Raw genomic sequence first — 27,468 nt, forward strand, 5'->3', positions numbered from 1 at the left:
GCGGCGCGTAAACTCAACGGTGGTGTTGTTGTTAGCAACCGCCGGCTAATGTAGTGGGAAAGCTAACGTCAGTCAACCAGAGAGCTAACTGCACACTTTCGTCCGTCTCATTCGTCGGGACGGAGACGTGCATTTCACCCACATTCCGACTCGGTTTGTCTCGTTGTCCTTGTAGCAGGAAAGATGTCTTCTTACCCGGTGAGTGTGCGTTAAGCTAGCGGTACGGCGCGCTGAAGTTGGTTTCTCATTCGTAGCTTCACAGTCACTGCTTACTAGGAAAAGTCGATAAAGAGGGATTTATAAACGACATGGAGCGTTTTACTCAAGCCCCATTTGTGACAAAGCTTCGTCAAAAACGACGGTTATGTCACCTCTATTTTTAAGAGGCCCGTTTGAAATGTCTCGTAAAGTTATTTCACATACTGTTTTGAGTCGCAGTGGACTGTGATTAATATGTTGACCTACACATGGTCCAAATTTGTCACAAATGAATGTGATTTGTACCATGAATGTTAAAATATATGTCAGTACGTCTACATCACAACTCCAGCAACAACAACAACAAAAACATAAATATTTTAGAATCCCACTGTGACATATGAGAAGGATAGTTTTCTGTTCCTCACACTTAATTGTTGTCTGCCACGCCTATACCTTTACCGTGGTGTGATTAAAAATAGCAGGTGATCATGAAATTACATCTATTACGGTTGTAATGACTGATTTGATACATCGTTTACCCTTGAATAGTAACTTAGCTCTTTTGTTTTTAGCAGCCTACTAGCTTGGAATGGAAGGGAATCAATGAAGACGGACATGGTGCTGAATGGAGTAGTGAAGTGGAATATGTTCATTTAGTACTTTTCTTTCTCTAGTGTATTAATGTCTGCCCATTGGAAAACTCCCAATACCTGACGCACATGAAACTATTTCTGCAAAACAAGTATCAAGCTTTCCCCTTTAAACTACATTTACAGCTTACATCAATTTACTATAACGTTACATTGTTGTGACAAGTGTGGTGCACTTTTCTTTTTGTAACACCCTGAATCGGGCCTTGCTTGTTTGTTCATAGCCAGCACAACTAACACAACTTTCCTGATACTATATTTTACGGTTGAAAAGCGGCCTGTACAAGGTAATTCCTAGGATCATAATCGGTTAATCTATCCATTTATTACAAATCAAGGCCAATCCTGACAACATGACGAGAAAGTGCATAACGACATATCAACAAGGAACCAACTTCGTTAAGACAATAGTGTATTTATTTACATATCTAGCGTTCGAATAATATAAAAAAACACAAGCGCAATTTAGAAAACAAATGAAAACCCTTATTAAATATAAAACCTCCACCGTCACAATTAAAAGTCCATCGCAACCCTCCCAAAAGTCATTCAACTCTCGACGCCATATTTATCAAAGTGTCTCATGATGATGCCCAGCTCCAGCTCCACGGATCCCATGGCCTCGGTGTGCAGTCTGTATCTGTCCGCCCCGCTGTAGATGAGGTCCGGGCTGCGCAGCTGCGGTCCTCCGCCGACGAACCTTTGCGCCAACTGTTCTTGCCAGGAGCCGAGCGGCCTCCAGGTCACACACTCGATCCGGTGGTGTCCCGGGCTCGAGGGGACGTGGCAGTACCCGTAGCCGTACAACTGGCAGCGCCCGAAAGAGTCCTGGTGCCACACCTGGAGGTGAAGCTTCGGCCAGCCGTGGAGTCCCTTGGTCGCGTAGTGCAGATCTATCGGGTGACTCCAATACGCCATGTCCCCGGTTTGGGGGATATCCACCTGGGTCTGACCCTCCTTCAGTCCAGCTAGAAGGCGCCATGCTCCTCCCGTGTGAACACCCCATTTGCAAAATAGACTGTTATGCGGGAAACCGGTGGCCCCGACAATATGTCCTATAATGTGGAGCTCCGCCATGATTCCAATGCCCCCTTAGACAAAAACATACACCGCCGAGGGAGTCTTCTAACGCTAGCCTTTCCCCGAGCTCAGACGCTAGCTCAACGGCTAGCAGAGACTAGCAACACAGCTCCCGTTTCCCTGGTAACTGAGGCTCCAGATACTATTGCACCCTGATTACTGTTTTGCAGGCAGACGTTCCTGTTGCAACGTCAACGGATCTTGCGTTGATGAATGACGTTTAGACGCCTAAAGTCCAACATTTGCACAATATTAGCTGTTTTAAGCAACTCCTCACCTGGTAGAAAGCTAATTTGACTACAGCTACTGTATTTCCAGGGCACGGATTTGATAACTGCTGCCTGACAGGTCAAGCGAAGGGTAATATTTGTTTAACTCAAGGTGTGGGCAGTGAGTCGGACGCGCTCTCTTCGTGAAACGATATCTGTACGCGGGAGAGTCTGACGTCACTTCCTGTTTAACACAAATCTAGTGCAATTTTTGAAAAACCACAGAACGGAAAAGAAAAATCTTTCCTTCCCGCGGCAATGAACAATAATAATTTACCTTATCTGAATTTGTCTAGTTTGTTACTTTGCCATGACTATTTGTTATTGACAAATACTTTGAAACGAGTGCTCACAAGCTTTCAATATGTGGCTTCCGTATCCGTAACCTGTCTCTCTGTTCTCCATTCAGTGTGATCTAACTCTAGAAAGACATTTCAAGGGCCACAGGGACAATGTTACAAGTGTGGACTTCAGCTGCAACATGAAACAGATTGGTAACTGCTACTTAATTCTACTTCTTGTCTTTGGCCAGATCATTTGTTGCACCTCCCTGCTGTTTTACTTCTATTGAAATGTCTGTATCGTGATGATTTCTACACAATGTGCTCACTTCACACTGCTGTGCTACGTCCCCTCCCAGCCACAGGCTCTATGGACGCCTGTGTGATGATATGGAACATGAAAACTCAGATGCGAGCGTATCGTTTTGAGGGACACAAAGACGCTGTCCTCTCTGTTCAGTTCTCTCCGTCTGGCCACTTGGTGGCCTCCGCCTCCAGAGACAAGACCGTTCGTCTTTGGGTGCCGAGCATGTGAGTTCGGAAGCTTTCCACCTCTTTTCCTTTTGATTAAATATGGATCACCTCTCATTATTATCATATTTTACTAGAAGGCACTTAATTGTGGTCTGGGTGTCTCTGGGTGTGTACAGGAAGGCTGAGTCAACCGCTTTCAGGGCTCACACGGCCACCGTGCGCAGCGTTAACTTTTCTGGTGATGGACAGAATGTGGTCACGGCCTCCGACGACAAGACCATTAAAGTGTGGACGGTCCACAGGCAAAAGTTTCTCCTCTCTCTCAACCAGCACATCAACTGGGTCCGCTCTGCCAAGTAAGATGCACGCGCAAGCACATGCACACACTTGCATCTTTTTGCAGTTAGATATTACTCGCTGCTGCAGTAATTTCTGTTTGTTGTCTGGACAAATAGATAGATTTGATGCTTTTCGTTGTTTCACATCTTCAATTCATACGTCTCACTTAAAAACGAAGCTAAAGACGTAGATAACGGACCGTTACTGATCTTGGTATTTCAATAAATCTATTGCAGATTTTCTCCAGATGATCGCCTGATTGTGTCGTCCAGTGATGATAAGACGATAAAGCTGTGGGACAAGAATAGTAGAGAGTGCATTCATTCCTTCTATGAACATTCTGGGTGAGCCATTGCAACCAAAAAAGAAAATGTGGATGCAAAAATGTTGTATGTGTGTTACAAAGAATTACACTAAGACAAATTAATCGATTTTTTCCAGTGTTTCTTTTGGCATTCTTTTTGCAGGTTGAGCGGTTGGAATGTTTAATTTATCTTTTTTATAGTAGGCTTACATTAAAATGTTTCAGCAACAACTAAAAGGGCTACAGGTCAATGTCTTCTGTCTAAATTAGTGTAAATCAAAGCGTCAAACAATTAGTCAAGTCATCAAGAAGCTAGAAGTCTTTTTTGTAATTGTGTAGAAATTCAAATAAGAGCTGCAATAATTCACTGCTAGGTGTTTCCACTTAAAATTTTACATCAGACGTTAACCGTTGGTTGAAATGACCTGGTGGAATAATTTGTTTTGAAGTATTGATAACATTTGGTCCTTTCATTGGAATTTTGTGTCTTTTCTTCCTCCCAAGTTATGCAAACTACGTGGACTTCCATCCAAGTGGAACGTGCATCGCTGCAGCCTGTACTGACAACTCTGTGAAGGTGTGGGACATCCGGTCACATAAGATGCTGCAGCACTACCAAGGTGAAGGCCCCTCAAAAGACCGTTAAATGAAATGTTTCATCGGTAATGAGGCCATTTGAATAATAGGATCAAACCACAGCTTGAATTCAATCACTGCATATTTGTAGCTTTAATGCAAAGGCATTCATTTATTTAATGAAATATTTACAGCTTCTTTTGTTTAACCTCAAAACACTCAGTTTAGCCTTTTCATACCTTTTATTGATATCAAATTAATAAAATCTGTATAGGTAAAAAAAAAACACAAGTTATTTTTACATGCCGTTATATAATAATGGATCCCTAACATAAAAAAAACAACTTGGACAAAGATAGCCCAGCGTTTGGGAGAAAAATGTCATGAGCTCATATGGCAAAAAGTCAGAGTATTGTCATCCACTCCCCCCGGAGTAAAGCTCCACCTTTAAACACTGTGACAAATACACAGACTAAAGTGGTAAAGATATCCCTGCATACTAAATGAGCCAAATGTCTGCCTCTGTGTCTGACTGTTCTAATCAGCTCTCCTAAACGGATTTAAGTTGTGGGATCTAATAATGGATAATCACGTCTGTCTGAGGAGATGGAGCCCGAAGATAAAAGCTTTTCCTCTCCCCTCTCAAGTCTCCCACTTTCTGCAGGGCTTCACTTTACATACATTACTAGTTGATCAACAATTGTGCCAGTTTAAGGCGAGTCCTTGTGGTTAAAATGTGGTGTGGTTACTGTCAGATAAAGATCAGTACATGTCTATTGTAGTCATTTTGCCCGCTGTCTGGTGGTTAATTTAGCTGGCTTTGATTTAATAGTTGTGTTTACCTTGCTAACTATCCCTGTATGAACATAAGAGTACATCCCCCTACTCCTAGTATAGTTCATAGAATATACTATATATAAATGTATGAATGTATGTCGTGGCATCTGTCAGCCAGCAGAGGGACCATGTCGCTCGTTGGATGTCTTGCCCTCCTCTCATTTGTCTCAGTAAGGGACCAGTCCTCAGTTGTCTGGGGAAGTTTTTATTAGCTGCTACACTTTTTGGTATCGATACATGCTGGTCCAAACTCGATGTGTGTTGTGATGTACAGGAGTGTACTGCACTGCAGTGGGATCCACGCAACCATGTCAGCGAGCATCCGGCCTGCGAACGTGTCCTTGAGCAAGACACTGAACTATTAAAGCTGTCAAATAATTGGCATTTAAATCATGTTGAATTATTCTGTGCTGTTTAACAGCCATTTGGAAGTGTAAACTTTGTGTGTGTTTTTTGGTCCTGCCATAAAGTCTGTGTGTCTCCCAGTCCACAGCGGTGCGGTGAACAGTTTGTCGTTCCACCCGGCCGGTAATTTCCTCATAACTGCGTCGAGCGATTTCACAATGAAGATACTGGACCTTGTGGAGGGCAAGCTGCTGTACACGCTGCACGGACACCAGGTAGACACACACACATACACACACACACACTTGGATACCGGTTAGATAACACAGAGGCCAAACTGTGCCGTTAACCCAGTTGTGGTCATAGTAGGTCGTGTCTGTGGTCGGCTCTGCTCCTCCTCACTTGGCGTGTGTGTTTGTCATCGCCTTTGAGGATGTTGTACTCTGTGTGTAAGAGAGGGTGCATGTGATGCCGTTTTTTGTTTTGGTTTTTTGTACATGGTGTATTTTAGTACTTGCCAGGCGGGCGGACGGCCCACTCATGGTGACTCATCTCAGGGTTGTTGGAAGGAAACAGAACTGTGTTTCTGCCTCCGGGTCCTCTTCTTCTCTTCTTCCTCCTCCTCCTCTCTGGTTTCCGTCCCGGGCCTTTTCTTCTGACTTATGCACACTCCTCTTTGTGTGCTCTGGCGATGTAATAGTACATCAGCACGATCCTAATATCCCTCCTCATTCTACACCATTACCTCCCACCTCCCGTGTTCTCACATTTCGGCCGGCTGGACCAGTCGGCCGGACGGCTCACTGACTCTGTTTGTTTGAGCGGCTGATGGACTAGCTTACTGGCTGCTTGTGGAAAATCTGGGGCTCGCCAATACCACACGCTGTCCGTCTGTTTATCTTTACCTCTGTGCAGGTGGCCCGTCTCTACATTTCTGTCTTCTCTCTTTCACCCATGATTCTCTGCAACCGTGTGCCAACACACCCCCCCCCCCCTTTTTGCTTCACACCTCGGAATTTGTCATCTCCTCCACTTTGTACCCATTTCTGTTGTTCTTTTTGGCTCAGTGATGACTCTGCCAAGCCGTTGGAACTTCTTGGAACGCTCAGGGTGTTAATTGTCCCTCCAGTCGAAAAAGCTCGAAAATGGGAGCGACCCCCCATCTGTTTGGTGTGCGTGTTTGTAGGCTAATGTGTGTTTATGTGTCTAGGTTGTTTGTGTATTTGTGTGAACTGTATGTGAAAACACAGGCGGTCTCTGAAGGAGGGTTTATTTTTTCTTTTCCTGTTGGATCTGTCAAACGTGTTGTTTACCTGGCCTCAGGGGCTACCTGCTCCAGCGACTGGGTACAATCAAACTTATTTAGGTGAATTTCCCTCTCTGTTATCTTTAACACTATGATTCCAAAACTTTCTCAAGAAGAAAGTCCTCAACCATGCCTCAGATTTTAGAGAGATTGTATCTATTTGAATGTTAAACAGGGCAAACTCGTATGGACCACACCTATATTGCTCATAACGTCCCTGGCAGTTCTCGATGACAATGACACTGTTAGACGGAGCTAACGGTGTTTACCTGAGGATGGACCGTGTGATTGGCTATTACCGCCGTTTGAAAGCAGCGCAGAGCCGCCGCCATGAACTAGCCTCAGGGGGCGTGCTCACATGCACGAACATGCATTACTCGCCTGGCTATGTCAACAAAGCACAAAGAGCCTGTGATTACAACACGCATGGAGGGAGAGGGACTTTATTCTCTGCACTATGTCTTTACACAGCCAACAACTGTTTGCTGCTACTCTGAATATTGAATAAAGAACTTGTAGTGTGTGTGTGTGTGTGTGTGTGTGTGTGTGTGTGTGTGTGTGTGTGTGTGTGTGTGTGTGTGTGTGTGTGTGTGTGTGTGGGGCCACGGCAAGTGCCAGCCTGGCAGCAGGCATTAGTCAGAGCCCAGACAGAACATGCTGTCTGTCAGACCGTCGCGTTGCCATGGTGACACTGTCTGCTTCTCTCAGGTGCTTCTGGGAAACCATTCCTCACCCATACCAGCCTGTCGAGGTGCCAGCAGCAGGACACACAGTCCCTATTTTCCTCCCGGCAGCCTCCCTGTCGGTTTCTTTCCTCTTCTTTTGTTTGTTCACTCCTTCATCCTCTCTTTGAACACAGTCAGAGGGCTCAGGCTGCAATCGTTGACCTCATTTTGCATTGTGAGGCAGAGAAAAGAGAAGCCAAAGAGGGAAATCTTGAGTTTTTCAAGCTGGATTCAGTCTGTGCTCCACTTTCATGCAAGCTCTCTCTCTCTCTCTCACACACACACACACACCATTCATGTCAAAGTACAGATAGCAGCCAGTGATGCTTTTTGGCTCTGACCTGTGACCTCACCTCACCTGGGTCTCTGCTCTCTGTTATAATTGCTCTTCCACATGCCCACCCCGTCCTCCACAGACACGGAAACTCACACACATGCCAGAGCTTCAGTTCCGACTGCGCTTAAAGACAAAGGAGAATGGTTTTCCCAAATGCTTTGAGTTACAGGCACAAAAATGCTTCATCCTTTCCAGCTCTCATCTCGTCACTCGATGAGTAATATCTTGAAGTGTGCGTTATTGTGGTTTATTCATCTTTGTAGTGTTTTCTTCCCCCCAATTTAACACCGACACCTTCACTTTCACTGCAGCGATGTTGTTTTGTTTCGCAGTAGAGAAATAAAAGAAAGTTTAACAAAAGGCATTATATCTAGGGTTCGAAAAATAATGCCTGGGATCGAATGTGAAACACCATTTCACTGTGATCTTTTTGGATTTTCTTTACAGCTGCAGATAAAAAACATTATTATTAATTAATTGACATTATTGAGTTATTCTCTAGAAATTAGAAGTATATAAACTATAAGTCCAACACTTGTAACTTTTTGCTCCCTTTTCAAGGAGAAAAATTAAATCGCAACATTGCTTTTTTTTTTTCAAACTTGAATAAACCGAATAGTAATCATAATAGTAATACTGATAGTTCTCTATGTAATAAAAATACGGCTAAGTTGTAATCTGATTATTCTGCATTTCCACCCGCATTCACTGTGTTGGTGCCTTCTCTTCAGGGTCGAGTGAGCGGAGTTGCCTTCTCCAGGACCGGGGAGTACTTTGCCTCCGGGGGTTCTGATGAACAGGTGATAACTAGTTCTATGAAAACATCCGAAAACATTGAGTCGATTTATATTTCATATTAACATGGCCGCCTCATACTACTGACAATGATAATGATGGGTATATTGAAAGTTCAATTGATATTGAACTTAACATCTCCTCTCGAAGTGGACCCAACATTTCAGACATAAAATGTAACCGACTTAAAACAAGCAACCAAATTACATTTGTGATTTAACGGCGTATAAGATTATTGCAGATAGTTTGACTTGGTGTATAATTGTGGAATGAGCCGTAATTTGCATTCACCTTACAGGTAATGGTGTGGAAGAGTAACTTTGACTCTGTGGAGGACAGTGACAACGTCAGGCTGCAACATCAAACTACCTCCAGCTTGCACCCGCTGCCAGTCAGCTGCAAGGCTCAGCCCTCCTTCAGCTCACATCCGTGTGCGCTCCGCAGCGAGGTGAGACACACCCACCATCACTTTTACAGTGTGCAGTGATCACACAAACGCACAGCACATATTCATATATCCACACCTACGCCTTACACAAACAAAGTGCCGCGGGCCTTAGTTTAACACATCTGGCCGAATGTCCCCATCAGGGACATCGTGTGGTTTTGGTGCCTGAGTTTTTTTAAACTAATTTAGGTCTTTTGTCGGGCAGCATTGTTTTTGTAGTCTTTAATCTATTTAACTTGGCATTTTATGATTTATGAGGCTTAGTGATTGTAAACATACAGATGTTAATGCAGTCATTCAGTTTGCTTCTTGTTGAATGGACCTGTCCAAATGGACGTGCTTAAAAATGTTGACATTCGCCCATTCACGCCCATTCTTTGGGAGCAACTCTTGATTCAGTATCTTGCTCAAGGACCCTTAAAAATGTGCACCGGTGGAGCTGGGGACCGAACAGCCAATATTCTTAGCCACTAAATCACCTCTGCACTTCACAAATAGGAAGTTGATTTTAAAACTGCTAAGTATGAATGTTGTCAAACACTGATGACTGCAGTTATTGTGTTTGATGAATTAGATTAGATTAGATGAATTAGATCTCTCCAAACTATCGTTATCATATTGGCTTTTCAAAATCCACTGTCAGTCATCCTCTACAGATTTATACTGTTTTTATTTTGTTTGAAAACTGAGAGTCTTGGACAATATATTGCAAATTAATGAATGATTGAGAGTTATACTATAAAAAAAACCATAATAAGACGGAAGCCTCCAAGACACCGAAGCTCTTGTTTGTGAAAGTAATCTAATTATACATCAGTAGTTATCGGACGTCACAAAAGCTTGAACACTTGACATGCAGATAAATTATTAGAAACGGAGAGAAAGTAAGAGAATAACACAGCAATTAGCTGTTAGCTTTTTAAATAGGAATGCCTTGTTAGATGTCACACACACACACACACACACACACACACACACACACACACACACACACACACACACACACATGCAGACAAAGGGGACAAGTTGTTTCTGGGTGGATGGGGAACGAATGGTTTGGGTTTCTCTCCCTTTGACAGCTAAAGTGTTACTTACATCAACAAGGGCACAGCCTAAGTCCTCTCTGTGCAGTGCCCTTTCTTTCCTCTTTGTGCTCTCTCTCTCTCTCACACACACACCCTCGTATTGATCACACTGCTAGAAGTTAAGATCCACAAAAGATGTAAGTTAATTACAAATGTGATGCGTCATGGTTTTTTCCATTAAAAGGTGACTCAGTATAAGCTATGACAACGATGTGAAATGGTGTACACTTCATGTCTCCTAACTGGGTGTGGCCTAATGAATGTATATTTTTAACCATATTCAGCATTACACAAAACAGTTTAGCTGACATTAAAATGGTAATAGGGTAATGTCACCAGCCTGTTCAGTGCCAACAGAGAGAATGGATTTTGTTTGAATTGGTCCTCATCAGTCCTGGCATTCATCTCTCCCATGGAATTGAATAGTGTCAGGACCTTCTGATGGTCTCCTTAAGGGGGCGGAGCAACGGCAAACAGCAAGTGACACGACTTCAGGAAAATGTTCCCGTAGAAAGTAGCCAAACAAGACGTCAGATGTTTCTCTCTCGTCAACTGGAACCAAGTACATGAAAACGTTAAAACAGTCTCCTTCGCATTGATTCATTTTCTTTAAGCAGCTTCGTTCTTTTCTTCTTCTGCTCTCTCTCTGACTGTGCCTTTTTCTTTTTCTTTTGTGCTACAGGATTGTGAATTCATTTTTATGGATTTCCCACTTGACAGCCGTTAGTACAGATGTGCTTCCAAGGGTGATTAGACAATGAGCAATTGGATCGACGGGAGAGAAAATGATTAATGCAACGCTTAGAACATATTATCTTGTTCTGAGAACAACTGTTCTTGTAAAACCCATTTTTTAAAGCGACGGTCTTCACACCTGATGAAGATGACGGTGCAAAATGGTTGAAGTGTTTTAGTCTCGTACAGAAGTGATGAATTCGTTATTCCATTTTTGCATAATTAGATTAATAATTGCTATAAAAAAAGTCTCATCGTGCCTATGATGATGATGATGATGATGATAATGCAGTTTTTCAACATGTGGATGTACTGCCTGTAAAGCATTTCAATGGCTCAGTAGATTCAAAATAGGTTCCATAATGTAGAAAAACGATAACGATTAGGCCGGTTGCATATTATATTAAATTTGACTGATTGAGGGGAATGGATTTCGGATTTTTTGTTTCGCTGTTGCAGGTCAAACGTGTTAGTAAACTTGCTGTTACCATTACAGCTTTTTGCCAAAATATCCACAGAGCACCATGCTTTAAATACGACATAAAGTCACTAAAGAAAGTACATATTTTAAATGATTGAAACAATAATTATACCTGCTACTTTGGCGTTTGTCTGCGAATACCAAGTCCTAGATTTTCCTAGTCATATATTATTTAGCAATTCATAATTTATTATTAATTCAGGCCCTTTCATCTCTCATAAACCGCCTCAAGTCTCAAACACGTGTTGCCGGCGAGGAAGCAAAGAGGAGAAAAATGTCACCAGCTTTCCCCAAATGGCTTTTTTTCCCCCCTTCAAGCCAGCTTCTGAATTTATGAATGCAGAGATATTCTAACTAAGGCTGAGTAAGTAATCCATTCAATACATTGAGATGTATTAGAGCGCTATTTTAAAACGCGATAGTTTGTTGTTATGAATGCACACGCCCCCAGTCTGCTGCTTCATCTGCTCCCATGCCAGATGAAAAAACAACAACTTGTGAAATGCAGCATTACGCAAAATGTCAGATATGGTCACAAGGCGTGTGGCCAAAAACCTGCTGACCGCTGTGTCAAGTAGCAGGACGACTGCCCGGCAGAGACCATCGTTGTTCATGTTTGGATTGTTTTTATATTTGTACACTTTATTACTGCAACTGAATACGATTCTCATCTATGTTGTTGTTTTTTCCCATTTGATTTAAAATCACATTAAGTATTATTCTTTGGTGTCATTCAGCCCTGTCTGAAGTGAATTTGTGAATGAACTTTTTTCCAGTGAGGCGTAATGTAGTAAACAAGATGTTCTCTCTGAAAGGGGGTGAGACCGTCGTTGTTGAACGCAGCTGCAGCTCATCCGTCAGAAAGCCAGACTTCTAACAAAGAGAATCACAACCTACACATCACGATATATTCATTTTATGTCGATAAATTTCTATACATACCAAAATTGGAATGACCAATGACACCACCTCCTCTTATTCTTGGCCATTTGACCCAGTATTTATGGTATACATTGAATACATTTAATACATTTTTTCTTTTTGCATAATGGTTACTTTGAACCAAATGGATACAGGGTTTTTTTTAATTAATTTTTTTAACACATAAGCACGTGGTAACTAATGTTGTATTTGTGTGCATGCAAAATATTATTATAATATTTTGACCTTAAAATCCAATAATCTCCATGAGGTCGTTGGCGGCCTCAGGCTGGTGTTGAATGGAAAGCGGGCAGGACTGCTGCCCTTTAGCCCGATGTGAATTGTCTGATGCGGCCGAGGTGTTAAAACCGTCCCTCATGCCTCCCTGAACATCCAGTATTACACACCTGCGTCTTTGGCTGTAATTCATTTCCCCGGGAACAAATGCACTAATGAGACGGGAATGTTTATTCATGCTGAGGCAAAGGCCACCCATGGCCGCTGCCCTGTCAGGATCACATGGCGCCCCAACAGGGATTACATAAATGGCCAATTTGATGCGCTCATCCTTTTAATGCACTTGGATGCGAAGCGCCGTGACAATTTGTCAGTGATGGGCACTGTAGCAGTAACACGCAGTCCTGTTAAACACACACTAAGCCGTCTTTTAAATCACCGCCCCTCTCCGTTTAACATTGAGTGTGTGTGTGTGTGTGTGTGTGTGAGAGTGGTTCGGTCAGGCCGTCCCTGTGCTTAACGCAGCTGAGCAAATCTCCACGCCGACGTGTTACGCTGTGTGCGAATTGACCTGTGCTCGTGCGCGTGTGGACGCACCAACCATCGCTGACCAGCAGATCAGCTCTTTCCCGATCACATCCGCCCCTAATCCCTTCCTCCATCCGTCCCCTCGTCCGCCCACCCCCCCCCCCCCCCTTCCTGTCTCTCGCTTCACATCTGGGTCTTTCTCCCACTCACGTGTGCAAACAGACGAGCGGAACGCTCACTGCAGGCTTCCCTCCACAGTGGCGTACGCACGGGCACAGGGATGTGGATTGGAGAGCGGGGGAGGGGGTTCTGAGACTGCTTTATCCATTCACAGAAGCCAATGGGCAGCTGTAACTGTGCTAGAGCGGACTCGACTTTACTGGCACTCTCCTTATTTAAAGAGCAGAACAGATGTAACAGTATATGAGGACATATACAAATTGCACAGAAGACTGCGGTTTTTCTTGGTGAAGCGGTTTGTGGTTGTGTGCGCGCTGGTTGGCGGCGGCAGGAGGTATTGTTCCCGACAGCAGGAGCCGAATGCACTTGACAGCGGGGCAGAGGGGCAAAGGCAGGGGGTGTGACAGGAGAGTGTGGGAGAAAAGATAGCAATTGTGTTAAAAAGAGCCTACTGGTGTAGTGAAGCAGGAGAGAGAGAGAGAGAGGTAGGAAAACCGAGTGAGAGCGTGAGCCAGTCAACACCACAGACCCCAAAAAGAGAGAGGATCGAGATGGGAGGCGGCCATTAACACCTGTTCATCCTTGTTACACTTAAGACGGAGAGAAGGTTGATACGAGACAGTCATGAGAAGGGATGGGATTATAGAAGCGGTTAAAAAACAAGAAAAGGGTAGCAGGAAGAGATGTAAGTGTAGCCAGCAGCCAGACGGAAATGAAAAAAGTGAGAACAAAGCACCATTAATGAAAGAGTTTAGCGAGAGGTGCCCTCTGTGAGCATCCGAGGCTGAAAGCATAAGTTGATCTAATTCATTCATCGAGTCATAAAGTCTTTGCTCCAGTGTAACGGAGATGTCCGCAGTTGGTTGAAAATATATTGTTACGCCCGGCCTAGGGGAGCCGGAAGTAGCATACAAGTAGTTAAGTAATCCCGTAATTAAGACAAAGACCAAGGCCGCCGCTTTCTCGTTTTGGGGTATTTATTTTAGTTCAAGGTCATAGATTTCAGGGTGAGCATGGCCTAAAACAACAAACAAAACAATACGTGCAGGTCCCCCTACCTTCCCTAGGACACATAAAGAAACAAACAAAAATACAGGTGTCTTACCTAACTCCCTACCCAAAAACAGGAAAAAACATGAACAAACAAAGGCTTCTCACCCCTACCGACCTCCTTGCTAAACCCCCCCCACCAACCCAAAAGTCCATGAGGTGCAGCATGGCTGGGGCGAGCTGCTGGCTCCCACAGGATCCTTCTTATGCACTGACATCCAATCACCTGCAAAAGGAAAAGAGACAGAGCAAGGCAAAACATACAGCAGCCACCTCAGGCAGGGAGGGGAACTGCCCCCCCCCCCCCCCACTATGACGCTCTGAGTCATAACATATATATATAGATGAAATACATGAAGATGTCTCCAGGGATAATACAATGTTTAAGAAGGGCAGAATCTCTTTTGTGTCAGCTCACAAAATGTTGGTGCATTACTACATCTACATAACACACGCTGGAGAAAGTCCACCCCCCCCAAAAAATGTACTTGTGATGAGGGTAACTTTTTCCTCCTGATTCGAATATGAGGTTAAAGGACACCGGGCTGAACGGAGAGGGGTGTGTTCATTCATTCAATGTTACAAGTCATCAAATCTAATAGGTAGCCTATAAATGGTTAGTAAAATGTTTAAAAGGCCCTCTTGACAGTGTCGCTGTGGTCTTCATGTGGGCCTTGGGGAATGACTCACTCAATAGAATGGCACCATATTTACTTATATCGCTGATATCTGCGTTTACCCCTGTATGTATGAATTGCTACTGTGAAAAGTGAGAACTGCTCACATTTTCTAGTCCCACACCTGCGTCTGCACCGCGGGCGTCCCGTCAGACATCTACCGGGTTTTTTTTTATTTTCAAGAAGGTCAACAACCGTGCGCGAGAGATGTTGAGCGTTGTGAGGTTTTGACTGGACACAAATAGAATGCAAGTGTGTCACGAGCACTTGTGTGTCTCTGTGTGAGAGGCGGCTCCACTTCGCTCCTCTCAATCAGCGGGATCTCATCCAGCGGCAATCAAAGGTTGCCGTGGTGATCGCAGCCGCTAAGTGCCTCCTCGGTCAGACAGCGGATCTGAGATTTGGGTCGAGTCGCACCTCTCAAACCCCTGCTTCCCGCCGTGATGGTGCGGTGGAGCTATTGTTTTTCACCCTGTGAGCCTGTCTGTGTGTGCGTGAGATCAGAGCCGTCGATATCTACAGCTGCCAGTACGCACTTTTACTTACAAAACTTTGTGTCATGTAACGGCAGAAATACAACATCACTCTTCTGTGTCTGCTCTTGTCCTATTTTCTCCCACACTTGTAAAAGTCCCATTTAAAGACCTTCCAGTTTCTCAATAAACGTCCTCACTTGACCTCTCTAATTGCAGCCGTTTTGAGTTTTCATAGCACAGGCTTAAGTAATAACTTTAATGATGGCACATGCAGCCATCATTAATGTGAATATAGTTTTCACCGGTCTTTACTTTCCTGCTGGATTCTGAAAAAAAAATGAAATAAAATAAAATAATGTTATGGATGTTTTTTTTTTTAATGCCGCTTGCGGAGCGTACTGATGGCTCGCTCTGTCCATCTGATTTGGGCCTCAGGAAATTTTCCACTGTTGGTTTTTCCACTTCAGGTGATTCATTAGGAAGGGTGTGTGTGTGTGTGCGTGTGCGTGTGCGGTCCGTCCGGACCCAGGCGAGACCACGGCGGTACAGGAGGTGTTGAGTTTGTAGCGTCGCCAATGCTATGTACACATGTCAAATTACAAAGGATGGTATGTAATAAGAAAAATTTGAAGGTACGCCGTGTGAACCATTTTACTGCTTCATCGCTAGGATCTCGGCTTTGAGAAGATCAACCGAAGAACAAAGTGATGCCACAGTATTTAATGTACCATAGTTGGATTGATTCACAATCATGTGTGTTTTCTTTAATTAACTCCACAGTGAGTGCAGAAGACAAAAACCGCAATTATGAAATGTTTTGGGTCTAAAAATTTTGACGTTTTTAAAAACTCTTTTTCTCATTTTCAAGTTTGAACTGATCATGGTTTTATTCACTCGGCTTTCATTAGGAACATGTGTGTGTTTGGTAACACATGCACATCTGCACTGAATGCGCATGTGTACACCCATGTAGCCTCTGCTAGAGCCGTAATGTGTTTTATTGGCAGCAGACCTGTTATTTTGCTGAAGGAGTGAGGACAGTGAGTGTGAGTGCGTGTACTTTCTTTACTATAGGATATATTTAAAAGAAGATATTAATTGTGTCAGCATATTAGTAATTCGTCCAGGACTTGACCCTCGTCCCGTGTCGGAGTTATTACTGTACAGTTTTGTTTGTAGCTTACCAAATTACTTCTTTTTTTATCATAGCAAAATAGTTTAAACCATTTTAGTTTGAACAATGCTTGACAAAAACATGGAGCTGCGGTAGGACACTTTAGTTTTCATTTTTGTCTGTAGCTGACCCCCCCAATGCACCCTGTAATGTATTGAGATCGAATCAGCACGTTGCTGAAGGGCAGCGACTTCCTCTTCTGACATTTTCTTCCTCTGCAAATGCAATTAATTCTGACCATGTGATCTCTTTTTTCAAATCTCACACTTTCTCGCGGAGCAAGCTTTCCCTCAAACAACCTCTAAAAGCTTTGTAAGTTGTTCACCATCTAAACCCTGTCAAGGAATGTCCTACCTTTTGGGTACAACATATTTTTCTGTGTTTGTTTTGTTGTGTCACAAATGACACGCAGACATTTCATCCACCAACCGTCGCAAATATGCAGAGTTCTGGCGATGCTTCTTTGGAACACACACACACACAACTTCACAATCAGACAGAGATCTGTGTAAGAGGACGGAAATATGAAGAAACCCATAGATGTGTGTGTCACATAGTTGAAGGAGAGATGTGGTCACTGACCTTCATGTGTTTATGTCTCATTGAATTAATCATAAAGCAGACAGACTGTGTTTGTGCGTGTGTGTTTGTGTGTGTGAGAAAGAAATTTCCACCGTTTTACTTAATAGCCCTTCAGAAGTCAAACCAGAATACTCCTTTACTGAAACTGAGTTGATTGAAGCGAAGTCAGAAATGATTTCTAATGTCAGGTTGCATTTTGAGTTTTCTTTCCTCAACTGTGTATCAACACATTCTACAATTGTTTAAAACCTCAATTATATCTGATACTACTGTATGTGATCTGCCATTAGCCCTTTCCCCCCCCCAAATCATTTTCTTCATTTAGTCATTGTCATGTTTTTTTAGTATTATTCATGGTCAAGCAGATTTTTTTCTGTTGCCCCACATCATCGATCACATGAAGGATGATCCTATCATATATTATATTCAGTCTGTACAGTGGACACCTTTTTGTCTTTTAGATACTTGCGTCTCTGGTTCAGAGACGGACAAGATCCCCCAAAAACCCTTTTAAAATATGGAACCCAAAACATATAACTATAATATATACAGTATATAAGTATATATTATGGGCTGAGAAGAGATCTTCTTCTTACATAGATACATAGATATGGTGACTGTTCAGAAAGTCAGCCTGTAATTTATTAATTATCTAAATTCTTGTGAAAGAAACCAGAGCCTATAATTGTATTTCACTATATACAACTATTAGGAGTCCATTTAAAAATAGTTGTGGTTTACAAAATTAACAAACTGCCCAATTTTTTCACCGTTTTAGCCTTTTTTCTTTTTGAAAGTCACAGGGAGACTTTCACTCCCTCAGCACCACACAGCGCTCTGCGCGGAGCACATCGACAACTCTTCACCTTCCCTCCTCTCTGCTTTCAGGCTTCTGAACCGTCTGAACATTTTAATGGACGGGACTCCCACGCCGCCGCCCACACTCAGAGCGCCAGTCGCAGCGTTAGCCACGGCGCGGCAACTCCTCCCCACACCCACGGACCCCTCGGCAGCACCTCCTCCTCCACCCAGCGGCCTCGGAGCCGCGCTTCGGCGCCGCATCCCCCCCCCGGAGGAGCCCCCCCCGGTTTAGCCAGCACGCTGGAACACATCATAGGCCAGCTGGATATTCTCACTCAGGTAAGCGGGAGATGTGTTGATCTTTCCACCACAAGGCATTGTGCTTTGGCAGTGGCGCCCACTTGCGCTGCACACAACAAAAGCTTCCTTCCCTTTCAACGCGCAGCCCAGAGATGAATCTTGAGAAAAAGAAGAACTCCTCCCCTGGTGTTTGGGACTGCAGTCGACTGGCACATTGACTCCACACAGGTGTAGAAGACCTCTCCATTTAGGGGAAACAACCATTTCTCCTTATTGTGTGTTCGCTTCCTAAAGTAACCGTGTGGATTAAGTAGGTTAAGTTGAGTTCTTGCTGCCTTTATGCTTTAGGGAGATATTTAATCTGTGTCATTTTATTATTACGTTGTGTGCGTTTGTATGAAATGAAATCACTGCAGCTGTTAAATCTGCAACTTCATCTTTCCGCTAAACATTAGGCCTAATGATTTTATTTTATTTTTTTCCTGTCAATTTTTTTATTTAAGAAGCTGCATCCGGTTGCACCAGATTACACCTCATTACAAATAGTTCTTTCCAACTATTTAGTTAATTTTGTGTATCTACATCTACTCATTGTTTAGACAATGTAAAAGACCACTTAGTGTGGACATTATAAGTCATGAAGTCAACAGTGCAATTTCAAAGACCCTTAAAACAAATCCATGTTATGCCTCCAACCAGTATTTTCCATAAATATGAATATCGTTTCTTCCTTGTGTAAGCTCCCGTTTATTTTTTTCTTCTTCTCGTAGTTAGTGGCAATAACACTGGATAAAGGCACCAGTGCTACAATGACCAAAAACACCTGTGAATAGCTGAAAAGAAGATGCTTCTTTTGTCCGCAAAGAATATACTGACATAGACACCTAAACTAAGGGAGACGTTTGAGTGAGCTGAAGATGTGGAGTGAACAAGGCTGCATTTTCTACTTTCTTTATTCTTCTTTCAAGCTGCAATCCAGCATGTGGGAGCATTTATTGTTGGCCCAGAGCAGCCAGGCAGCAAGCTAACCCATCCCAGGGGGCGTGTTTCCAAACTTCTTCCCTTCAAGCCCACTGTACCCCGACCCTGATACCAGATGGATCGTCTGCATCTGGTTTTTAGCCTTCTGCTCTTTTTTTAATGTTTGGTTTGATTCCCCCTCTCTAGATTAGGACAAGAGATCCAGATAACTGGTAAATCATGTATGTGGTTCCTGCAGAGTTTTCTTTATTTTACTCACATTTCTGAGAACCTATCCGACCTTCTTAAGGGTTGATTCGAAAAGAACATTGCTCTTTGTGTGTGGCTTTGAGGCAACTTCCAGTTTTCTCAATGCAGTATTGGATACATATTTACTCCTTATACGGCGTGCGACTTCTGTTCATGTCTTTCTTTTACTGTGCCGATGCACCATGACAAATAATCATAACAAAAATCTGAAATGACGCTGTGGGGTGGAGACATCCAGTCCTCTAGTAGTGCTTTGCAGCAGTCTTTTTAAATGACCAGTTATGGTTCAGTCCATGTTTACTTTTTCTTATGCATACGCACACAGTGATGTAATTCACATTCCTGTATTCCTTCATATTCATCCTCCGGTCGCCACTTTCTAGTAATATTACAAAAACATTAAACAGAATATTTTAAAAGCCTGCGTAAAACTCCACAACGATGCAGTGAGTAGCAGAGATTGTATGCATGTTAACACGGGTGGATCAGTGACCTGCACCTCACCTTTTTGAATGCTCGATGAGGAGAAAAATAGTTCTGCAACCCATGCGTGTGACCCCTGAGGCTTTCACCTCCTTAAAATACACACGTTGCATAAATGGCATGTAAAAAAATTCCTACAAAAGGTTCAATTCACTTATTTTGCAGTTTAAAAAGCAATCTTACTGTTTTACAATGGACAACGAGGGGCAAGAGTTATTAGAATAAAGTCACCCGTGTTCTTATTTATGTTGAATGTTTTGCTTAATTCGGGCATGCTGTGAAGATTGGGCTGACAAGGCGACATTATTTTCTTTCTTTCGATTTCTGAGACTGAGGGGGAAGATGATGAATTATTCACCGTTATCCTGAAGCTGCAGTTTGCTGCGTTTGCTGCTATTCACTTGTCTGCCCCCCCACCTCCCCCCACCCCCGAACACACACACACCCAAAGACCCCTTTCTTTTTTCTCTCTCTGTTTCGATAATGCATTGCTCTCACATATCCTCTCCCACAAAGCCCGTAGCACCCTCACCTAACCCCTTCCATCACAATCCCCCTCCCCGTTATGAAGAATCTTGAATGACATACTCTTACTTTCATTTAGCAAGTCAAGTGACGCCGTCTTTTCCTCGATAGTCTGTGAGACAGAAGGTGTGAAGATGCTGTGAACTCTCAGTGGCTCAACGGGTGACAAACTGTAACAGAAAGTATTTTATCAACACAAGCTCCATTTTGAAAAAAAAAAATATATATATATATATATATTTCCTGTTATTCCCCCAAAAGTACCAGAAGTAGCCAGCCACAACTCCGTTTTTTTTCTTTCTGCTTAACAAGTATTTCGTCAGAATAGAGGTTCGTAGAAGTGGACCAGATCACTGTTGTCATGTTCCCGTTAAAGAGCTGGGAGGAATATCAAGAGAAAGAGAAAGAAACATCTTCCCGTTCCTCAGAAAAGATTAGAACCGTTTCTGTGAATTGAAGGTTCTGGAAACCACTAAACCGCCAGCTTACCAAATGCTCTCTGAAGAATAAAGATCTCACCACAATGTTTGAAATTCAGAGGAAACGGAGGCCCTCTCTGATTTGCATGTTTTAAAGTGGTGGAATGAAACAAAAAAATGGCCGCCGACACAATTCATTTGCGTTCTCTTTGGGCCGTAGTAGTATTTCCATGTTCCAAAAATTCCAAGATAAGTCACCATGACTAATAATAATATGGTAGCTAACGTGGCACTTTTATTCAACGTACTATTTACAAATCAAACATGTTGGTTTTAACATACTACAGAATAATCCACTCTTCTACATTGACTACAGCGACAGAGTCACGGTCCAGGCCACCAGTTCTGTCAAAAATGTCAAATCTGTGTCTAGAACAACTACTTTTTTCCCTGGAATTTTGCCATTTTGTCTCTTTAAAACCTCTTTAAAATCTTGATACATTTAAAAGTGAAACAGGGAAAGGCTGTGTTTAACAATACAACAGTAGTTCCACTGTGACACTTTAGATCCGCAATCCAAAAAAAGAAAAGCTTATAGCAAAAGATTGGGATTATATTTATAGTTATATACAAGGTTTCAATACAATCTCCTGATATTAAAGTATCCCGAAACCGACCGGTTTGTTTTATAACTCACGTTACGTACCTGCCATCAGTTACCTACATTTACTGTAAAAGAACAGAAAGGTGCAACCTTCCACAGGCTGCAGTTTCCCTTCCTTTGACTCTTTTTGGCTTTTGTAGTGGGGGGGTCATACCGAAGCCATGAGGCCAGCAACGCTCGAGGCGACCGAGAGCATAATGTGTTCTGGAGAGAGAAGAAAAACAGCTCGCTCTATTTTAAGGAGCATAAAGATTTGGTTTCTACTCCAGATGAAAACTATATGGCCGTATAATGTTGCTGCTGCCCGGGGACACGTGCCGAGAATCACACACACACACAGACACAGACACACACACACACACACACACACACACGCATAGCTGGCGGGGCCGAGGACTGCGTAGCCATATCAGGTTGGTAAGATAAACAGGGTGGTATTGATCGAGAAAACGGAGGCCAGCAGAGAGATGGGGAGATGGGGGGGGGGGGTGGGTGTAAGCCCTTTCTCCCCCTCTCGAACCATGAGATAGCAGCAGATGTTATCTTGCGTGATGAACCAAAGGAAAACACCACACGAGGACACCTCGTTGAAGTCCTTGGGTGTCTGCGGCGAGGATGAGGTGACCTCCATTCCCTCGCAGCGGCGCGTTGGCCTGATGGTGCCTGGTTTGGGTGGGTTTGACACTGGGGTTCGACCCTGTGGGATTGGACCCTGTGGGGTTTCGACCCTGTGGGGTTTCGACACTGTGGGCTGTGACCCTGTGGGGTTTGACACTGTGGGGTTCCACGCCGGCGCTTTGATGGTCGACCACCGAGCTCGGCCGTGTTGCTGGAACACGTATTGTTTATTTCATGGATGCTGGGCGTGTCTGTATTAATGGATGAGAAGATGATTTTTTTTTAAACTCCCAAAAAAATTGAGATGACTTTAATGGATGTGGACTAAGCAAACAGTTACGTGAGCACCCACGTTATATATTTTCTTTGGAGCTTTAGTTTTTTCCTTGTGTGCTTCTGAGGTAATCGTCTGACTCTTGATATAAAATCACAGATCGTGAGTGCTGAAGTGGATGCTGGTTTGTCTGAGAACATGCAAAGTGAACCTCAGCAAGGACGCGCTTTCATTGTTTTCAGGAAGTCACATGATGGAGATGCTAATAAAGCCACCGTATTGAATTAATGGATGAGTGTAGCCGCCCATTGATTAATGTGGTTAAAATAGTTAAACATGACTTTGACTTCTAATCCGAGAATCAAGCCTAAATTCGGTCCTCTTTCCTAAACCCCCCTCTGGTTTTTCATTTTTCATTTACCCTTTGTCCTTATTTTCAGTCATGAGCTGGTTCTTTGCTGTCAGTCTTTTCTAATTGGAATCAAAGGAATTTAGGGTGCCTTGTCGTCAACGAGTTATACATGGACAAAGTAATACATTTATCATGTGTGGAGGGGAGATTCTTCTGGAAAAAGCATTAACCAGTAGTCCTGGTTGTATGACGTGAGTGAACCGAAAGGAAGAAAGAGATCAGGAGCCGTTTTACCATCAGGATCAGATTAATTTGCATTTGAGATGCGTCACATATCAGCGTTTTTTAGTGAAACTACTGTATAGTTTTAATAAACTAAACCAGCATCAGGTTCTTTTTTAAAAAACTTTTTGTCTTACACACAGCTTCGTTGCTTTCTAACAATCGTTTAAATGGCGTAAAATGAGACACAACGCAACGAACCCGGAGAGCCTCGTCCGTCTAAGGGGACACGTGTTTACTGCTCGACGGTTCCTGCTCTGGACCAAAATAACGTTGCCAAGCACTAGTAGCCAAAACCGCTTACTAGCTTGGGTTGTGTTTGTCACCAGGCAACAAAGGCTCAAAAATGATGTCAGACATTTAGAGTCAAGTGTTGTAACTGTAGTGTTTCCAGAAGATTCATTCAAATTACTCTGTTTTCATGTTTTACTTTTCAGTTACTTTTCAGATTTAATTATTGATTTAGATGAAGATAAAACAGCAAAAAGAAAAGCCAAAGAGGTATTGATCAACACTTTTTGATATTTTCAAGCCAAGTTTGTCTGTGTAGCACCTTTTTTTAAAATTTGAAAGGTTTAAGAGAAAAACAAAATAAAGTAGGATTAAATATCCTATCAATGACGTAACGTTGAAGATACTGACTGAAAATAGAACTGTGAAATAAAATGGTAAATAAGTGTTTGCTGCTGTAATATATTTTCCAAATCCCGTATCCAGAAGCTTTAAATACTCTGGACGCTGTAAAGTGATTTTCAGTTTATTGTCTTTAAAGCTATAAAAATATCAGTGATCAAAAGCAGGTAAGTTGTATGCATCGAAGTCTGATCAGCTGGATCTCTTCATGCTTAATGAAGACATTCTGGGTTTATATTGTTCTAACTTACTAGAAATGTGTTAATAAGAAGTGTCTCACAGCAGCACTTTGCTCAGTTCTCATCAGAACTCTGAAGAAATTATTATATCTCCAATCCTGTACTTCCTTCAATCTGTTTCCGATGATCAAATGGCTGATTACGTTGATGTCGGGTACAATAATCGTTAGAAAAGCCTCAGTCGCACCTCGGTTCCTCCTCTGGCGAAACAGCTCCGATGACACAAACGCACAACAAACGCTGTCACTGTTGGAGCAGGCCGGGGAGGAAAAGTATGTCGCGCTGTGATCTCACTACCCACACGCGCCCGTCCTGATTCGGATAGCGGATAGTATTCTCCGTGTGCGCAAGAGTGTTTGTGAAACCGTGTGAGCGGCAGAACGAGAGAGAGAGGGGGGGGGGGAGGAGGAGGGAGAGAGGGAGAGTGCGGCCAGACACAGAAACTCTGGCCTTTTTCGGCTCAGGCTGCAGATCTCGCTGCGATAATCAGCTGGATTGTCTCGCATGCCCAACATCTGTCTCCAACACGCACACACACACACACACACACAAACACAGCCATTATATAGTCATTACTGTCAAGCTGATGCTACACAGCTCTCTCTAACATGCCCTTTGTCTCTCCTCCATCTCCTTCCTTTCCCCCCTTTTCTTCCTCTGGTCCAGACGGTTTCGATCTTGGAGCGGCGTCTGACGCTGACGGAGGACAAACTCAAGGAGTGTTTGGAGAACCAGATGGAGATCGGTCTGCATCTCCAGAGACCAGAGGAGGCCTAAAGATGGCGGAGCCGCGGCGCGGGGAGGGGAAACGGGGGGGAGGGGGGTTCGCTGCGACCACATTAACGGAAACGCGTTTGCAGCACTCGCTGCTGTTGTTGCTGTTGTTGCTGGATCACACTTCAAATGTGCAACACTTTCCCCGACCGGACTTGAAGTGCACACGAGCCTCGCTGCTGATGCACTGTGCCGGCTGGTTGTACAAAGAGATGCCAGGAGTGAAGGAGTTGAATATTAGAGAAGTTGTTATTCCACAAGAGTGCTGAGGCCGCAGTCCCCTTTTCTGCTGACAAAGGACCCGCTGCTACAAGTCGCTGTGTGTGTGTGTGTGTCTGTGTGTCTATCTGTGTGTGTGTGTGTGTGCACATGTGCTAAAGTGTAGACACACGCCAGAGACTCTTTTTTTACTCGCCTTCCCACTGTACGTGTGGGTGTTATTTTCATGCACGTGCAGGCTCACGTACAACGGCATCAGAAGGAATTGTTGTTGTTGTTGTTGTTTTTAGTCAAAAGGTCCATAAGTGACACACACTCATTGTTTTAGACTCACTCAGGCCGGCACAGGAATCCCTTTCAAATGTTGCAGAAAGAGGAGGAACAACAGGAAACCCGAGTTTGACCTTATTCACTGTTCATGTTTGTTTACTGCGGATCATTAGTAGAGGCGCTGCAGGAAGTTGAACTGGTGCATCCTCAGTAAATACTCACCAGTGCAGCAAATGAGCGTTGAGCCCTGGCCTGAAAGTATTGTAACCAATGCGCTATTGTCTCTTCTATTAAAATTCGACCTCACTTTGCTTTGTTTAAGAAGCTTCTGTTGAAATTGTACATGTATGTTGGATATGTAAAAGGTAGTGTATATACTTCAAATTATGTTTTTTGGGGGGGGATTGTCAGCGCTGGACGGCTGATTGCAATTTCTGCAGTTTCAAAGATAAGTATCTCGTTTAAGATTCCTTTTATATACTTTGAATCTCTTATTCGTTGGAAGTAGATTACAGTGTACCGTCTTGATAAATATTCACCGCCGTTATCTCTGAAATAAGTCGAGGAAATGAATGCAGTTGCTCTTTCACAACACTGAGCTCTTTTTGTGCAACGAGGGAAAGAGTTTGTTTTCATAATCTTTGCCAAACGGATGATGTCACCGGGTTACGTTTAAAGGGACCGTTTCCTCCTCCGCTCGGTCCACGGAGCTCGAGGGGTTTCCCAAGAACCGGTGGCTTTTCTGTCCCTACTGTCCTCAGCCGAGACCTGAAGTTCACCAGCGGTCATCCAGGGCTCCTTTTAAACCCTTTCTTTGCCAGATGTTGAGGCTAAATACACCTGCCCTGCTTGTATCCAAAATCCCCCACCCCCCACATGAGTAATTTCCGTAACCTGACCACTAATGCTGGATAAGTACTTTTTATTTTTAGACGCTCAATGAAAACGAGCCCGAGGCCACGCTGTGGATTCATCGGGGGCCATAAAAGACCTTTTCATTCATCGGACTCGAACAAGCTGGTACTATGTTTACATAGAGCCAGCATAGTGAATCATACTGGGTCCTATTGTGGAGGCCTCAGAGAACAGTGCGCCGTCATTAAAAGGGGGGGAAAAAATTGATGACTGTTCCTTTAAGACGCAACTCGGGCTCCGCACTGATGGAAAAAGAAGAAAAACAAAACCGGAATTCTGGAGCTGTTTCTGCCGGGCCCACTCTCTTCCTTCCTGTCTGGGGCCCGAGGACACGCACAAACACACACACACACACACACACACTCCTGCCAGAGAAAACGGCTCCCTTCACGATGGGCCTCAACTAGACCGCCTGCCAGGAGCTCTAGTGGAGGAGAGGAGGGGCTGAAAGAGTGGGTTCAATAACTGCAAGTTATGTGTGTGTGTGTGTGTGTGTGTGTGTGTGTGTGAGTGACTGTGTGTGTGTGACTGTGTGTGTGGGGACCGGTTTTACTTTGGTAGTGACGACATTTCTTCACAGTGAAGAACCCTATGGCAGATATTCACAGCATTGTTTGAGTTGAAATGCTGTTTCGGTTAGAGATGACTCGATCTATCAATTGAGGGGAAAAATGAATCTGCAGGGATAATCTATGGGAACCTTTCAAAAAAAACACCACTTAAACGATTTGTTGCTGTATGAAATCTTTTTTTAGTTGCCATCGTGGTTCATTTAAGGGTAAAGGCCCCTGTGCAGTGTTGTGTGCATCTGATAATTTTTCAAACTAATGGATCTGTTGCTCAAAATGGACTTCTTTGTAAGAGAGGGCAACATGTCGCAAGAGTTGCTGGACCTCACAGCTTGCCACCCTTCATGACTCCTCTGGTGTGTTTTGGGGATTTGGGGTTTGGTTGTGATGTTTAAGGACAGAGGGGATGCTTTCAGGAGTCATCACAAACACGCTGTACAAATGTGTGAGTGAAAAGAGAGAAAAAGAGGAGTTGGAGAGCAAGCCCTGTGTGTGTGTGTGTGTGTGTGTGTGTGTGTGACTGCGTAGGAGGGGGTTGGTGATCTTATAAGGAGAACATCTGGATATGTTTTTCCTGGTGCGCTGTGGTTGCTGCTACTGCTTTACTTTGTGTGGGTCAGTGTGTGTTTTACTAGTTCAGTGTGTGTGGTTTTTTGTTTTGCTCTCTTGTTACTCTTTTTTTTTTCTTCAAATTTGAGATTGATTCTTAGAATCGTCTGCGCTTATTGTAATCTGTCTTTGGTCGTTGTCGGTGAAATGGTGTCTTTTTCTTTTCTTCAGTGGGTCACTACACAACGAGCCGTTCGTA

The 27,468-nt window shown here is 43.5% G+C and overlaps 2 protein-coding genes across 2 annotated transcripts; one reads left to right on the top strand and one right to left on the bottom strand.

Annotated features, from left to right (window-relative positions):
- On the top strand, positions 1-25,483 carry poc1a (POC1 centriolar protein A). The gene is made up of 11 exons (XM_037490916.2): positions 1-198; positions 2,610-2,694; positions 2,841-3,012; positions 3,132-3,311; positions 3,531-3,638; positions 4,103-4,218; positions 5,498-5,631; positions 8,456-8,524; positions 8,818-8,967; positions 17,982-18,233; positions 24,580-25,483. Exons 1-11 carry the CDS (start codon positions 184-186, stop codon positions 24,688-24,690), a joined length of 1,392 nt encoding a protein of 463 aa, XP_037346813.2. The 5' UTR covers positions 1-183; the 3' UTR covers positions 24,691-25,483.
- On the bottom strand, positions 667-2,348 carry b9d2 (B9 domain containing 2). The gene has a single exon (XM_037490919.2). It carries the CDS (start codon positions 1,926-1,928, stop codon positions 1,401-1,403), a length of 528 nt encoding a protein of 175 aa, XP_037346816.1. The 5' UTR covers positions 1,929-2,348; the 3' UTR covers positions 667-1,400.
- Positions 25,484-27,468: the final 1,985 nt, after the last annotated feature.

This window comes from Pungitius pungitius, chromosome 8, assembly GCF_949316345.1.
Source record: "Pungitius pungitius chromosome 8, fPunPun2.1, whole genome shotgun sequence".
In the NCBI taxonomy this organism is placed as follows: domain Eukaryota; kingdom Metazoa; phylum Chordata; class Actinopteri; order Perciformes; family Gasterosteidae; genus Pungitius; species Pungitius pungitius.